The sequence below is a fragment of the Anguilla anguilla genome, chromosome 3 (assembly GCF_013347855.1).
Source record: "Anguilla anguilla isolate fAngAng1 chromosome 3, fAngAng1.pri, whole genome shotgun sequence".
Lineage (NCBI taxonomy): Eukaryota > Metazoa > Chordata > Actinopteri > Anguilliformes > Anguillidae > Anguilla > Anguilla anguilla.
In genome coordinates this window covers 44,649,311-44,665,110 of record NC_049203.1, presented here as the reverse complement: position 1 = coordinate 44,665,110, position 15,800 = coordinate 44,649,311, and the positions used below count along the sequence as shown (strand labels likewise).

Here is a 15,800-nt window from a genome sequence, read left to right as displayed (position 1 = left end):
CGCGAGGCGTGGTTCATCTAGCAGAGCTGGAGGGGGAGACCGCGCGCCACGAAAAAGAGTAACCGCATCTTTGCCGTCTCAGTAACACGCAGCCAACGTAAGAAAGAAATTATGTCTCTAGTCTACCAGGTGAAGCTGAAGCATAGTGATGACATAAGGTAATTGTAATTTTAACACTCCCCATGTGTGCTGTTTTAAACTTTTGGTATCAGCTTTACTTGAATATTTTCAGTAGGCTAATTCCCAAATGAAGCACTTGTACGGACTCGCACGACCAACTTGCTGTCACTGTTAAACTGTTCTGTACACCACAATATGTTTTGCAAGTGTTAACATTTGTGTTGTAATGGAGGGTTCAACGCGGTAAATTAATTGTAGCAGATACAAATATTGCATATTCAGGCAAACTGTTTTGTGAAAAAGACAAGATACATTTTTGATGTAAAATGTCTCAATAAAGAAGCAAATATCCCACTCATGGCACCAAACTAACCGAACGGAAATAATATTTAGGCCTACTGAACAGAACATTTAAAGAAAATTATAATTTTTACTACAACGTGTACGCTAGCATTGGGTTGGTTTAGAAAAGGTAATTGTTTCAGTTCCGTTTTTTTGGACGGTTTCATTGGCAACACGGTGAATCTCCAGGACGGTCACGACATTGCTTTCCCAGTGTTATCAAATAAACATAAAAAGCAGTAAACTTTTAATCTGGAAGTCTCGCTGAGAGTCTGTCTCAAAGTATTCCAACAGGTCTGGACTTGTGCGCGACTGAGTCTATGTTCTGTTCACCCGGGCACGAACAGTAGTAACTAGCTGCTGCAGGGGTGCAAGGCCAGTTATTCCCTGGGATGCAAGTCAACCGGAAGTGACTGGTAATACACATGATCTAACCTGCAGCATCTCGTACACACACTTGTAACAAGGTTAATGCCAGCTAAGAGTCGGATGGTGTAGGTTCTCCAATACATGCATACACCACCCCCAGCACACACAGTCATGCTATCCACTGATATGTTCCCTCATGCTGGGGGGGATCATAAATAATCTTATTGATTTTTTTGCCTTTTAATCTAATGTCTCCATCAATGTATATTACCCGACTTTGTGATGCATGGCAGCATAATTCTCACCATTCTATACACTAGTTGAGGTGGAGAGGGAGGCCTTCATTTGTAAAATTCAACTGGGTATGATTAGCTTGCTAGACTGGAGATCACCCTACTTTTTACAATGTGCCATGGATTGCTTAATGGCCATTGGTAGTCAATCACTTATTTCTGATCTCATCCAAAGGACAAGATACAAATAAACACATACACATTGCACCATTCTCATGGCTGCTGTAACAGCCTCAACTCTTCTGGGAAAGCTTTCCAGTTGATTTTGGAACGTGACTGAGAGTGTTTGCTTCCGTTCAGCCATAAGAGCATTAATAAGGTTGTGGGCACTGATGTTGGGCGTATGGCCTGGCTCGCAGTCGCTTTCCAATTCATCCCAAAAGTGTTTCATGGGGCACTGTGCAGGCCAGTCAAGTTCTTCCCCACCAAACTCAGCAAGCCATTTCTTTATAGATCTTGCTTTATGGATCATGGTGCTGTGCACAGGGGCATTGTCATGCTGAAACCGGAAACTGTCGCTACCCAGTTGGAAGAGCACAATTCTCTAGATGTATGCTGTAGCATTAAGATTTCCCTTCACTGGAAATAAGGGGCCTTGCCCAAACCATGAAAAACAGCCCCAGACTATTGTTCCACCAAACTTTACAGTTGGCACTATTTGGGCAAGTAGAGTTGGCACTATGCATTCCACCAAACCGAGATTCAAACTGCCAGATAGTGGAGTGTGATTCATCACTCCAGAGAACATGTTTCCACTGCTCTGGAGTCCAATGGAGGTGTGCTTTACACCTCTCCAGCCGACACTTGGCATTGCACATGGTGATCTTAGGCTTGTGTACAGCTGCCTGGCCATGGAAACCCATTTCACAAAGATCTTAATGAACAGTATGCTTGACTTTATGCACTTTATTCAGGTGTGGCTGAATACTTTTGAAAATTTTGTGTGTGTGAATATATATATGCGTGAATATATATATATATATATATATATATATATGTCATTCATTTTATGTGGTGACGGGAAAATAGGCTTTTAGCAGCTGCATTCACCTATTTTTCCAAGAGAGGGAATGTCAGATATGTAGTGTTTAGATAATGGCCTTAGAGAGGGAAACGGTAAATTGTATACAATATTATATTGTTTCTAAGAATGTGTCCTGCTCTCCCCTCCACAAGCATCAAAGCAAATGTGATTGGGGCAATTTAAAAGCTGCTGATACCCTAATCTAGGCAGGCCATCTATGGGTCTCACCACCAGCAAAGTTTGACTCAGAAGAGACAAACCACAAGACACAGGACATCAAATCGGGGGTCAATGAATTTGGCGATTGAATTGATAATTCTCATTTTCAAGAATAATTATTAAATTAAATCACATAAAATATATTTCATATGTAGGTTAAGTGAGGGCTTCTGGCACGCAGTATCGCTTGTGTTCAGTATTCAGAGTGCTGAACATTTTAAACAAGGGCATTGAAGGCTGAAACCACTGGGTTCAGAAAAGAAACATTTTTAATGAATCCTTGCTTGTCTGACTATATGTATATATATATATATATATATATATATATATTATATATATGTATAATTTATTTATTTATTGAACAGAGATGGTTTTTAATGTAAAAACACTGTGTAATGGCAGCTGTTTTCTCAAGTCACAGTCGCATATTTGAGACATAACTGAAGGTTTAAACTTTAGTTTTACCTTAAATGCAGTATCCTTTAAATATAATTAATCTATTTTTCACAATGAGTTGAAGGGGAGGCGTCCTACCTGGGTGACATTATGCCTTTGGATGGGACTCTGTATAGTTTCTCTATTGTGGGCTGAAGTAATACATGTGATGAATTGAAATGAGAGATAAGTATACTTAAGTTGAGGGCCAACATAAACTTAAATAGTGATCTTTGGCTGGCGTTCATCGTTTAGCTTAATTTCTGAAATCATACACCCCTTCTCTCACTTGCTGAGTCAAGCACTTTCAAACTCTGTATATATAGCATCATCTAGTGTGCATTTGTTGTTATAGCACAAGAAAAGGCACGGTGCTTAAGAATAAGAGTGCCAATCATTGATTGGAGTGCAAATACTCATTATGCTGTTCTGAAAAATTGCAGCTGTAGGAGCAGCATTCTTACCATAATAATAACACAGATGTGGTATCCTTTACAGTGCACTTTCCAGCATATAGCCAGTTCTGGAGCAGTTAATATTCTATGCATTGGTTCTGTCACAAAAAAACTGTCATGGTAAAAGAACGTACGCCCGTTTTTGGTTCTGTAAGTTGGTTTTGCATATTAGGACATAACTAACTCTCATCTTGTCCTCACCAGATGCTAACACTAGATAAATCAAACCACACAAGGCTTACACACAAATGTGACTTTAACATTATTATTCAACCAAAAAGCCAACAGGCAGAAGCCATGTGTGGAAAAAGTGTGCCCATCCTGCTTCCGTATCGATTTAGAAGGAAATTACGACCAGGTGCTGCTAATCAAGTACACATGATTAATTGTTCATCAGACAGTGCCATCACCTGTGTGTAAATGCAGAAACTGAGAGTTTGGTCTGGAATGTTCAGGTTTGTGTTAAAATAGCATGCGATGGACAAACAAAACTGTATCTAATGATCCCAGAGGAGCAATTGTTGCTACTCGCTAGTCTATGAAATGAGCTAAAGCCATTTCCAAATGATATAAAGTCCATCGTTCTACAGTAAGAAAGCTGCCAGAGGAAAACACCATGCAGAGATACGGTTCTCAGGCGATTTTAATACAAATGCTTGAGAGAAGACTGACCACACAGCGCTCAAAGTTCTGGTGAGGATGCTAATAGTCTCAAATATGACATGATTTATAGGGGGGGAAAGGGGATCTGATACAAAGTCTAAACTGATAATATATATTAATTTTACTATTCTGGTCAGGATGTTAATACTGTTGCGATTGGTTACTCAACATGTTGCTTGGCTGGTATGCCAAGTCCCTTATCTACTTTTTATGTTAAACTTCTCATTCAGAGAGAAAATTAATCTTTGTCTTCACCAGCTTCATCTGTTACCTCATGTACTCCCTTCTTTGTGTTCAAGGTCTGGAGTAGTGGAAGCTGGGTCACAAACAATCTGGGAACAAAGGCCTCTTTAATGAGCAAAGGAAAAGAATGAGAAGGGTTTTGCCACAGAATTGCAAAATAATCCAATTAGAATGATAGAATGAGGGAGCAATCCGATGTAGCAGAGGCACCTTCAGGATTATTTCCCAAGTTACGGAGGAAAAAGCAAGGCTTCACCCATAACCAATTAAATTCAGGCATTTGAGTGGATATTGTTCGACATTCTTTCACATTGATAAGCAAACCATTTATGTTTGCAGGCGGTTGAATATAAAAAATGTAATGTAGGTGAGGTATTCAGTGTGTGTACTCTGCATACAGACAAGGGCACCACTGAGGCGTGGTATATTAGTAAAGTGAATGATTAAAAAAGTGAATATATTTGAATGTATGTATAAGTGTGTGTGAATGGTAACTTCTGTCTCTCCTTTTCCTGTGCCCGTATGTAAAGGAATGTGGAACATGCTGTTCACTGACACCATTGAACACCACAGACCAACACTTCTCCTGCCAGGCATCAAAACTGAGTGGAGAGTTAAATAAAACTTGTGTGTATATAAATGCAAGCATACAACATTGCGTGTACCTTTCCAAATTAATTGTGTGAGCAATAGTGAAATGTTAATGTGTGCCATTCACACAGTCATGCATATCATGATGTGCTTAATACCAGCAGTGGTAAGTGTTGTACATAAAGTGGTCACAGTGTGTGTGTTCAAATTTGTAATCAAACAATCAATTCAGACATGGTTAAAGTACATTTTCTTAGCTTTTATTAAAGGGTATTTTTATAGAATTTGGTTTCACCATGTAGAAGATAAAAGGCCTTTTTATACATAGTCCCCCCATTTCAAGGCACCATATTGTTTGGGACAAATGGCTTCACAGGTGTTTCTGATTAGTCCGGTATGTTCAATGGCTTCCTTATTGCAGATATAAGATAGCTTTCTGTACCTAGTCTTGATTATAGGCTTTTGATTGCCTTTTGAGTCTACTGGTGCTTGTCAGCATTAGGACGAGAACCAGAGTGTGCCAATGAAAGTCAAGGAAGTCATTATGAGTCTGAGAAATAAAAAAGAAACTGCCCAAGATCCCCCCCATCTGTGAAACATGGTGGAGGGCGTGTTATGGGTTGGGCAGGTATGGCTGCCTCACCATTGCTTATGTAACTGCTAATAGCAGCAGAGTAAATGCTGAAGTATGTATAAGCATGTATAAGCATCTTATCTGTTCAAATTCACCAAATGCCTCCAAACTCATTGGACTGGGCTTCATTCTACAGCAAGACAATGATCCCAAACATATTGCTACAGCAACAAAGGAGCTGAAGTCAAAGCTAAAAACTGAAAAATTCCACTTAAAGTCCAATTAAATGTGCCTATCATACGCTGAAGAGAAAACGTAAGGTAACTAGCCACTAAAACAAAGCAGGAGCTGAAGATGACTGCAGTACAGGCCTGGCAGAGCATCACCAGTGAAGATACTCAGCATCTAGCAATGTCTGTGTGTCACAGACTTCAAGCAGTCATTGCATGCAAAGGATATGTGACAAAGTACTAAACATGACTTTCATTCACATGACATTAATATGTGCCAGACATTATTGTTCCCTGAAATAGGGGGGCTATGTATACATTCCATTTATTTGGCAGACGTTTTATCCAAAGTGACGTACAATAAGTGCATACTGATCATTGGAACAACTACAAAACACAGGTTGGATAATGTGCAATACTCATTATGTAACAGTTATCCTTAGACATGAACACATTAATTCCAGTTTACACGGTAAGCATAGGCTTGGTCAGAAAGATGTGGTAAGTCTAGAAGGCATGATGATGAGCTGCAAAATCAAAATAATGATAAGTGCTGGATGGAGGTACAAGTGTATCATGAAGTGCTACAGGAACAAATTAGAAGGATTCAAGTGATGAGAGTGATCCTAGATTGGGAGTGCCCTGCAGAGTAGGGATAGTCAGTTAGTCTTCAGACCATGGTGGATGATGGGCAATGAGGGAGTGGTTCGTAGAGAAGTCCCCAGGATCAGGGTTGCAAAACACTGCCAGCGCAAATGTTCAATATTAAACAATAGATAATTAAAACAGAGAAGCATAAGGCTCTTCATTTAATTATTTTTTACAAAATGTTATCAGTCTGTGAATGTTTTTCTTTGAGTGAACTACTGATATTTCCTCCTGTTTTGTTCTTCCATCCTGAATTTGTAGATTTGGCTGAGCTTCACAATAATTCAACCTTTCTTCCTCTGCAATGTTAAGCAATAGATGTGTGAGTTGAACGCACAGTAGGCTAGTGTTGTGACCTCAACAGTCTCAACGAAGTGGAGGTCGCTCCTACCTTGAGTTATTTTGCGCTTAGATTTCTTTTAGTTGATTATTTTAAAAGTTGTTGGGGGGTAACACCTAGCCCTTGATTTGTTGTGGAAGTATTGGAAGTATTTGTTTTATTTTTTTATATTGTAAATTCCATGCAAAAATCCCATTTCTTAAAATCCCATATCTTGCATTAAATCTTTGTCACACAGGGTTTGAATCGGTTCTATTAGTTGTGCGTAGGTAAAGGGCATTGCAGTACATAGACAAAGATTACATTACATTACAGGCATTTAACACACACTTATCTTATCCAGAGGGACTTATACAACATTATTATAAGACGTAGGCTAAACTTTCTATGTTTTCTATGTGTTTTAAAGAAAACATTTAATGTTTGCCTTTGCATAACAGAATTCATTGATGATTGAATGAGATCAACAGCAGGAGCCCTGTAAAAAGAGAAACACACACACAAAAAAACTGTTTACTTGATTGATTTGACTGAGAGTACACTCACAGCCTGGTCTTTGCCATGCTGAGTAAGAGCTGTGGTTAATTCCACATAAAATGAATTCAGTTCATTTACAAAAATAAAAAAGAAAACAGAAGTGATGGTGGGGGGTCTAAATGCCAACTAGCTTCTTACCAGAGGAGGAAAATCAAGGTTCAGCAAGTTAAAAAATATATATATCCTCAGTATTTTGTTACACAAACTGGCAAGCAAGGAATCATAAATTCTATTCTGTAGTAGCGAAACTAGTTCAACATAAGTGTCTTTCTCTTTTCAATAAAAGGTAGGCCTTTTTATTATTTGTTTGTTTTTTGTTTTTTAAAGAAAAAATTAACTAGTGGGAGCCAGCAACATCACGAAGGTTATAGAAAGTTGATCTGGCAACACTTTCCATTCCGATCCGCAAACGGAGCGATGCACTTCCTGCAATGTTACGAAATAGATATGAGTTGAACGTACTGTACTGCCTAGTAGTGACCTCAACAGTATCGACGGAGTGGAGGTCGCTCCTACCTAGTTATTTTACGTTTAGATTTCTTTTATTTGATTATTTGAAGAGTTTGAAACTATGTCTGTTGTATCGGCAACGTACAGACTTCATTCAATTTCGAAGAGATTTATACGATCCCTGTCTGCAGTTTCGGCGCATAATTCATTGAAGATTCCTTCAACAAGGCATAGGGTCGAGGCCTGCATTCGTAACCGACAGTTCAGCTGCTATCCCCGGGCACTCAGGTAGGAAACACTGGGTGGTGTTTAGCTAGAGCGTATCTTGAGAAGGGTACGATTTGCATGGCTGTCCTCAAAATAATACGAAAAAATTATATAAAGGCTACGTTAGCTACTTTATGACATTAATAGATAATGCCTGGGTAGAGTGTCAAAACTGTGCATGAAGTTGATTAGCTAACGTTATGTTGGCTATCGTGAGCAATCTATTAAACTTCGGTATGATTAGCCAAAGCAGTAATTTACCGAATTGAACCAACTGCTGCTATATATTTAAAAAAGAAAGGAATGGACATTTTGTTGCAGCTAGTTAAAAGAAATCAGCTAGCGTTGTGGATATGGCTGCAATTGCTTGAGTTAGCTAATTTATGTAACGATAGTCTATTCTGTAACGTCGGCTATTCTTAACGAACATAAACAGCCCTAGTCTAGGTTATTAACGTTACTTTGTCGCTGCAGTTTTTAAAAATTCTTATTAAATAACGTTAGTTTTTTGGACTAATTCACGAATGTCTTAAATTATGAATCCTTTCCTATGGTTGGCTATTTTAGTTTCCATAAATTCATTTGTACCTTCAGGGCGAATTAGCTAGGTAGTCTCGCAAAATAATCGAATTTAGTTTATTTTAATTTAAAACCTGAAAGCAATTGGCTGAAATGAACTTGTCAGTGATAGCAGAATGTTAGTGCATCTTATTTATTGCTCGCAACATTGGCAGCCAGCTTGTCATATTAACGCCTGAATGCTTTGCCCCGGGGTAGCTAGTTAGTACGGTCACCGAAGAAACGCATGTGCATTAGCTTACTGCGCTGGCTATTTGTTAATGAATGAGTTTGCAGGCCATGTCCTCCACCATTGTTGATAGATCTAGACGTGCTTGGCTCAAGATTGTTCAATAGTGAACTTTGGCCCTCCCCACTGATGCCGGTTATGAAACTAGATGCTAACGTTCTTTATCTAATTTATCATAATGATACAGAAGTTATGTTAGCGTTCTAAAGTTCTGCTGTTTGTAGTAAACTTCACGTATACGTGTATTTGCCTAACTTTGTCATGTAAAGTTGTTAAATTGTCTAAATTAGTCGAGTTTTTCGAGCGGCATGGCGTGTTATTCCTGTGAAGGTCAGCGCTTCGTGGACGCCGCCCTGTTACTTTAAAAGTCACATTTCTTTATTACGGGGTTCAAATGTTGGTTGGTTCCAGAAAGCATAACACATGTTTGCTTACTTATGTATATGAAAAATATACACTCACTGACCTGCTTTTGCCTACAGAACAGCCAGAATTCTTTGGGGCCTGGATTCAGTAAGGTGCTGGAAACATTGCATGGGTTAGGGATTTTGGTCCATGCTAGTATGCTGCAAACTTCCAGTTCCACCCCATCCCAAAACTGCTCCTTTGGATTGAGGTCTGGGGACTGTGCAGGCCATTGGAATAAACTGAAGTCACTGTCATGATCCAGTTTGAGACGATGTATGCTTTGTGACATGGTGTATTATCCTGCTGTTATATTTGAACAAAAGTAAACTGTGGCCATACAGGGATACACATTGTCAGCAAAAATGCTTATGTTGTGGCATTTAAATGATGGTCATTGGTATTAAGGGGACTAATATGCGACACAAATAATTGAATGCTGTTTATGCCAATTTCTGATCCTGTCACCTGCGTGTCACTACAGAAATCAAGATTATTCAGACCAATTTTCAGTCTTCCAGTCTTGGTAATTATGTGGCCACTGTAGCCTCATCTTCCTGTTCTTAGCTGATAGGAGTGAAACCTGTCGTAGTCTTCTGTTGCTGCAGCCATTTGCTTCTAGGTTTGACACATTGTACATTCAGAGATGTTCTTCTGCACATCACTGTTGCAAAAATCTGCATATCAAATCCTGAATTTGTATTTTCAATGGCATTCGCAATTAATAAAATGCAAAGAATTTTAATCAACTGCCAGGACCTGCTGAGCTTAAGTCCATGTCGCTGGTTGCGTAAATACGTACGGTATGTGTGCTTAAGCGGTTATTCCACCCGCCATTCATTTTTCTTTTTTTCTTAAAGATCTGAAAACAAGGTTACCGTCAGTTTCATCAATCGCGATGGAGAAAAGGTGACAGTGAAAGGTTCCCCCGGTGACAGTCTCCTCGATGTCGTCATCGACCAGGACCTGGACATCGACGGGTTCGGTGAGTGGAGGGATTCGCGTCATTAACAAACAGCACCACATCATGCACGTTTTGAGTGATTTTACACTCCCCCACTGGAGACAGGACAAAAAACTCCTTCATTCCACATTTAAACTGGTCAGTCAGTTCAGTGCTCTTTATGAGAATGTATGGGTAAAGTGAAATTATTAAGGCAACAAGTGCAGTTGTAGGGCTTGATACAGTTATTGGGGGATGGGGTTACATGCAATAATGGGACTTCGTGCTGACAGCATGTGTGGCATGTGGTCTGTATCTTGTGTGCATGTGGTGTGTCCATTAACTGTACAACTGCGTTATTTGTATTGCTTTTACTTTAGTAGTACAACATACACAATACATACTGTTGTGTGTATTGTGTATGTTGAGAAAAGCAGCTTTTTTTAATGCTAAAGAGTTGTCCTCTCTGTGCTGGGCTTTTGGGACATAGCTAACACACTGCTCCACCAGGGACACCATGACACACTGAAGCCAGCAAACATGCATGTTCAGAAACTGCAATTCTATCTGTTTTATTGCTAAAAGCATTAGGCATGATTCAGGAGTCATGGGTTGGACCCCATTCAGGCCAAAAATGAATAAACAAACCATATGTAATTGTTGCCACTTGTACTCACCACGGTATTCAGCAGTGCATTTAGACCAGTCTGGCTAAAAAAGAAACCCTCTGTAGACCACGCTGCTAAGTACCACAGTCTGTACAATCAGGTGATTTTTTTGTTTTTTGTTACATTATATTACAGGCATTTACAGCTGGACAATGCAGGTTAAGTACCTTTATCAAGGGTACAACGGCAGTATCCAACCCGGGAATCGAACCTTAGCCATTATACTACTCTGCCTGTACTATACTACATTATACTACACTGCCGCCCTGCATTTTTCTTTGTCCATCTGTTGTTGGTCTTATAACACTTCAGTAAAAGTCCTCAATATGGAATGTGATTTTTTTCCTGTAAGTATCTCCTGATCAATGGGGAGATACTGATCGTCCAGACCATGAACATCTCTGGGGGCGCCCCTGGACTGTGGTTTTATTGCTGGAGCTTCTCTCCTACTATCACCTGTCCAAGAGAGCGAAATCTCCTGAATTGCCTGTGCTTGTGACATACCCAAGTCCTGTAGCTCCAGTTGGGATATTCAAGGACTTAAAATAAGTCCTTTGTCATCAGGGAAAAATCAATTCCCTAATGAAAACGCCACAAAGTATCCCACTGTGCTCGCTTCTGACTTGTCTTTTTAGCATATGAATCCAAAGCACAGCTTTTGCCCTTGGGGCTGGTGGCATTCTGCTACACTGACGCAGAGTATGAATATTACCGGTCTCTTTCCACAGTGGGAGGCTGACTGGGCACCACTGAAGGGTCTGTGTGGCAACTTAGCAGTTCAGAATGTTCATCGTGGTAAAAAAGAAAAGAATGATCCTCATGACGCCAGTCTGTTTAATCCACAGCCCAGCCATTTGCTAAAAATAATTTGTTAACATTATGACTTTAATCACCCTCATCCTCTTAGTATATTATATTAGTATAAAATAAGTAGTTTTTTCATGCAAAGTCATTAAAATAGTTATATTTTGGATTCAGAGAGCAACTTTATTTGCTTTGAAAAGATGGAGCCACTTTAAAGGGGTTGATTTTGAACTCCGGATTGATTGGCTACAATTTCGAAAGCCGGATCAGTGTGGTTTCTGGCCACCTGAGGTGCAATGCTTCTGTTTGGCCACTTGGTGGAGCACCTCACCCGTGACCCACTGCTAAGGGTGTAGGACTGACTGCGAGATCCCGGCTCACGCAATGTCCGTTGGGCTTATGCACAGACCACCCATGCAGATGGCTTCTAGGATTAATGGGGCTAGGAAAAACAGATAATGAGGGTGGTTTTTTTTCTTTCTTTATTTTTTCCAGGGTGCCTTTGTCTGAGGCCAGTTAATCTTGGGCACATGCAGTGCTATGTCTTTATATGGAGGAGTTGCCTTATATCAGAGCTCTAAGCATGTGTTTGTCCGTGCTGTATGTGTCTGTTTCAGCTGTGTGTGAGTGTGTGTGTGTGTGTTGTGTGTGCATGCATGTGTGTGTATGTGTGTCTGTGTCTGTGTGCGTGTGCGTGCATAATATGTACGTGCGTGCGTGTTTGCATCAGAAGTCATGTTGTAGCCTGGTTTCCGTTCCCAAAGCATCCCACTGCGACTGTTTGAAATGTGAGGTATGCAGCACTCCCACAGAGCAGGATAATAAAATAAATTGTGCTGCATGGGTGCAGGTGGTGTACATATTGCTGCTTCGTGTTTTCATATCAATTTCCTCTGTTGTTCTTGGCAACAAACATAGTTTGACTTGAAATGTATCAATTTGGAGTGCAAGCGTTAGTGGGCAGCCAAGGTTTATTTAGTTGGTGTGGTTCATAGCATGGGGTGCTTGTGTGTGTGTGTGCAGACACATGCATGCGTTTGTCTTAGTTTGTACATGTGTGAGAGTTTGGAAGAGATTTAACTCATGAGACTGCGTACACGTTCTTCTATTTTGAGAAGGCAATCAGTGTGAAAGACAGGGAGGTTGCCTGTGCATCTTTCTCTCTGTATGAGATAACCACCGCACTCAGCTTAGCTCTCTGAGACCTGTTGTTCTGTGTTTGTTAGGTGGCCAGTTAATGTAGTCACACAGTATGTCTGTGCACACACACACACACACACACACACACATACACATACATATGCGCGCACACACACCATACGCACGCACAGCAGTATTGTTGTGGGTTCTAAGCAGGTAGGCGTGAGGCTGGTCCTGACTCTGAAAGCCCTGCACTCTGCCACTGGCCCTTATTGAAATACAGTATGTCCCACTCTGGTCAAGCAGAATCAGGGAAACAAATTCTACATAAGTACTAAAGAAATCATGCACACCCCTCCCCTCGCTATCAGTGAGTCTCCCTCACCTGTTGTCATGACGGCACCCTGAGATGGGTACAAAAGTACGTAGAATCCTTTGTGACAAAACACAAGACTTCCTGCAGAAATGCATGAAGTCAGCTACAAAATTGCAGCGCCAGAATATTGAGGTTGGCCCCCATAAATTTTAACTAGGATAATGCAAAAGGTGCTTTCCAGGCACTGCTTAGGGCTCTGACCGTCCAATCACTGGGCTTATAACGTAGAGGTTGCAGGTTCAAATTCCGAGTGGGGCACTGCCATTGTACTCTTGTGCAGAAGGGTAGCGCCTCCATAAAATGTCCAGCTGTAGAAACGGACAGTATTTAAGAATGTAATGTGCATGGGTCACTCTGGTTAAGGATGTCTGCTAAGCAAAGAAATGGCTTAATGTAAAACAGCTGGGCATTTACTGGGTATTTATTTAAACAGGCCCCCTTCTTAAGGTATAGAGCTTAAAGTACACGTATGTGGGGCACTGCTCTAGCATCTGATCTCTCATACCCTAACCATGTTCAAATGAAATAAATGCACAGTCTAATGCCTCTCAGATGAAGCGTTACTCCTAGCACCCTACAGCTGGCTGGTGTGTAGGTGACGTGTTACCCCCGGCGACGTGTGACGGGTGTCTGTGTCTTTTTAACCCGGACAGGTGCCTGCGAGGGGACTCTGGCCTGCTCTACCTGCCACCTGATCTTTGAGGAGGATGTCTACAAGCAGCTAGGACCAATCACAGATGAGGAGATGGACATGCTGGACCTGGCCTACGGGCTGAGCGACACGTGAGTGAGACCCGTCCCCTGGGCGTGGCCGTGGCCGCAGGGCGGGGCATAACCCGTGCCTAGTCGGCGCTGAGAATATGAATGAGAGCTCGCGCTCCTTTGGCTGTGAACGTTGATGGCGTCATATTGATGATGAGGAGGAATGACACCAGACACCTGCCGGAGCCACATGAGAGTTGCTTACAGTAGGAAAGGGATTCACTTTTAAGACTGGCCGCTTGAGAGAAGAGTGAGTTCTCCAACTGAGAAGATTCACTCTTAGTCCAGCACCTTGGATCATATCCAGGGTGCAGCAGATGCTGTTGTTGAGTGTGACTTGAAAACTGAACCAAGTGTATTCAAGTAGATTAATAAGAGTGTGCTAGTCACCTGTTATTGTAATCAACTATCCCGCTTTCAGACAACTCATGCAGTATAGTATTGAGCACCGAAGATATTATTCCTGAGCAGCCTAATGGATGTGGTGTCTCCAGGGCAGCGGTGTAGTGGAGTGGTCAGGGAACTGGGTATGTAGCTCAGGTTTCAGGTTATGTAATGGAAGTTAAGTTATATACCTAGGTTAATTATGTAAGTTACTCTGGATAAGAGCATCTACTAAATACTGAAATCTAAGTCCCCTGCTGGAATTTGGCACTACCCTGGGCTGGGGTGTACAACGTGAGTGCTTTGGTCGTGCTAATAAACTGATTATGGGGCAATGGCAGTTAGCAATGCTGTAGCACAAGGGTGTAGCGTGTTGCACCAACACTGCATTTCAGCTGAGAGGTTTGGATGGAATTTACTGAGTGAGCTGTTTTAACCTCTCTCTTTTAATGAGCCTGAGATCTTGAGCCGAGAGCCTCCACTCAATTAATTATTCTTGGATTTAACCCCTCCCCGTAAAAAAAAAACCCAGGAGAATGACTGGATTTGAAAGTATGTGTTCTGTGGCATAATTTTAGAGGGTCATTCAGGGACATTGTTCCTGGGCCGTAGGCGTTGTACTGCTTACAAAGGGGCTGATGGGTAAGGACATAGTTAGCATAAAGTAGTTAGCATAAAGTTGAAAAGCCTCACTCCTGAGACGAAGGGAGACCGAGAGCAAGTTCGAAAGGCTGAGATGCTTTATGAAAGCGTGCAACAGGAACGGGGGCAGTATGGCTCGGAGCGTAGGAGGATTTCCTCTCATTTCGGATGTGGGTTTGACCACGGCCGTACGATAACAGTGCCGTCTGTTTGGGCAGAACCAGCCAGGGCCTGGCAGAGCATGCATAATATTGGGCGCACATTGGTGGCATGTAGCATTGGTAGCTGCACTGTCAATTCCATGTTCAGTCACCAGTAACATCGCGTCACGGACTTTGGACATGACACAACCCAGCGGTAGAAATAATTGGAAATATATTGAAAATAGTTATACTGAATTGTATTTGCAAGGCATTTTTCTCATCTTAATGTACTCTACAGTGAAGGGGAAGACTTACCCCAACCACTGATATGTGGCACTCACCTAGAGAAGATGAGAACACGATGGATTATCTGACAGCCTGTGTCTGTGTGCGCATGTTTGTGTGTGAATTATTGAATCTTTTTCCCTCTTCCCTCGCAGGTCCCGCCTGGGTTGCCAGGTCTGCCTGACCAAATCCCTGGAGGGCATGACCGTGCGCGTCCCGGAAAGCGTGTCGGACATGAGGCAGTCCGATTTTGGCACCACTAGTTCCTCCTCCTAGGCCCTGCCCCCACAACACCTCGCCCGGCCCTAGAGCCTAGATTTGCACTGTAATTAATATGAATATGTATTTAGCTTTCTCTAAATCATTTAATCACTCAGGGATGCTTGGTTCTGAGGCATCCCCCCCCTCTTCTCTGGGGCATCAAGATGGACAGACTTCTTATTATGGGATGTAGACTGGGCGGAGGGAAATAAGCCTTCCATGCCTAAATCGACTTTGAGTGACAATGATCATCTCTCGTCGGTGCCACTTTTAGACCACTAATGCAACCCTATACAATGTTTTAATGTGATTGTACATAGCACAGATGTGTATAGCTGGAATCATATCTACAATAAACTAACCTGCCTTTATAAAGGCC

General features: G+C 41.5%; 1 protein-coding gene across 3 annotated transcripts; it reads left to right on the top strand.

The window, feature by feature from the left end:
• The first annotated feature begins 7 nt into the window (after window positions 1–7).
• Window positions 8–15,800, top strand: fdx1 (ferredoxin 1). 3 transcript variants are annotated; one of them, XM_035408831.1, is made up of 4 exons: window positions 8–158; window positions 9,874–9,998; window positions 13,598–13,727; window positions 15,316–15,800. In XM_035408831.1, the coding sequence occupies exons 1-4, from the start codon at window positions 112–114 to the stop codon at window positions 15,434–15,436; spliced, it is 423 nt and encodes a 140-aa protein (XP_035264722.1). In that variant the 5' UTR covers window positions 8–111; the 3' UTR covers window positions 15,437–15,800. The 3 variants fall into 3 exon arrangements, with proteins under 3 accessions (XP_035264722.1, XP_035264721.1, XP_035264723.1); XM_035408830.1 differs by lacking the exon at window positions 8–158 and adding an exon at window positions 7,501–7,821; XM_035408832.1 differs by lacking the exon at window positions 8–158 and adding an exon at window positions 7,844–9,289.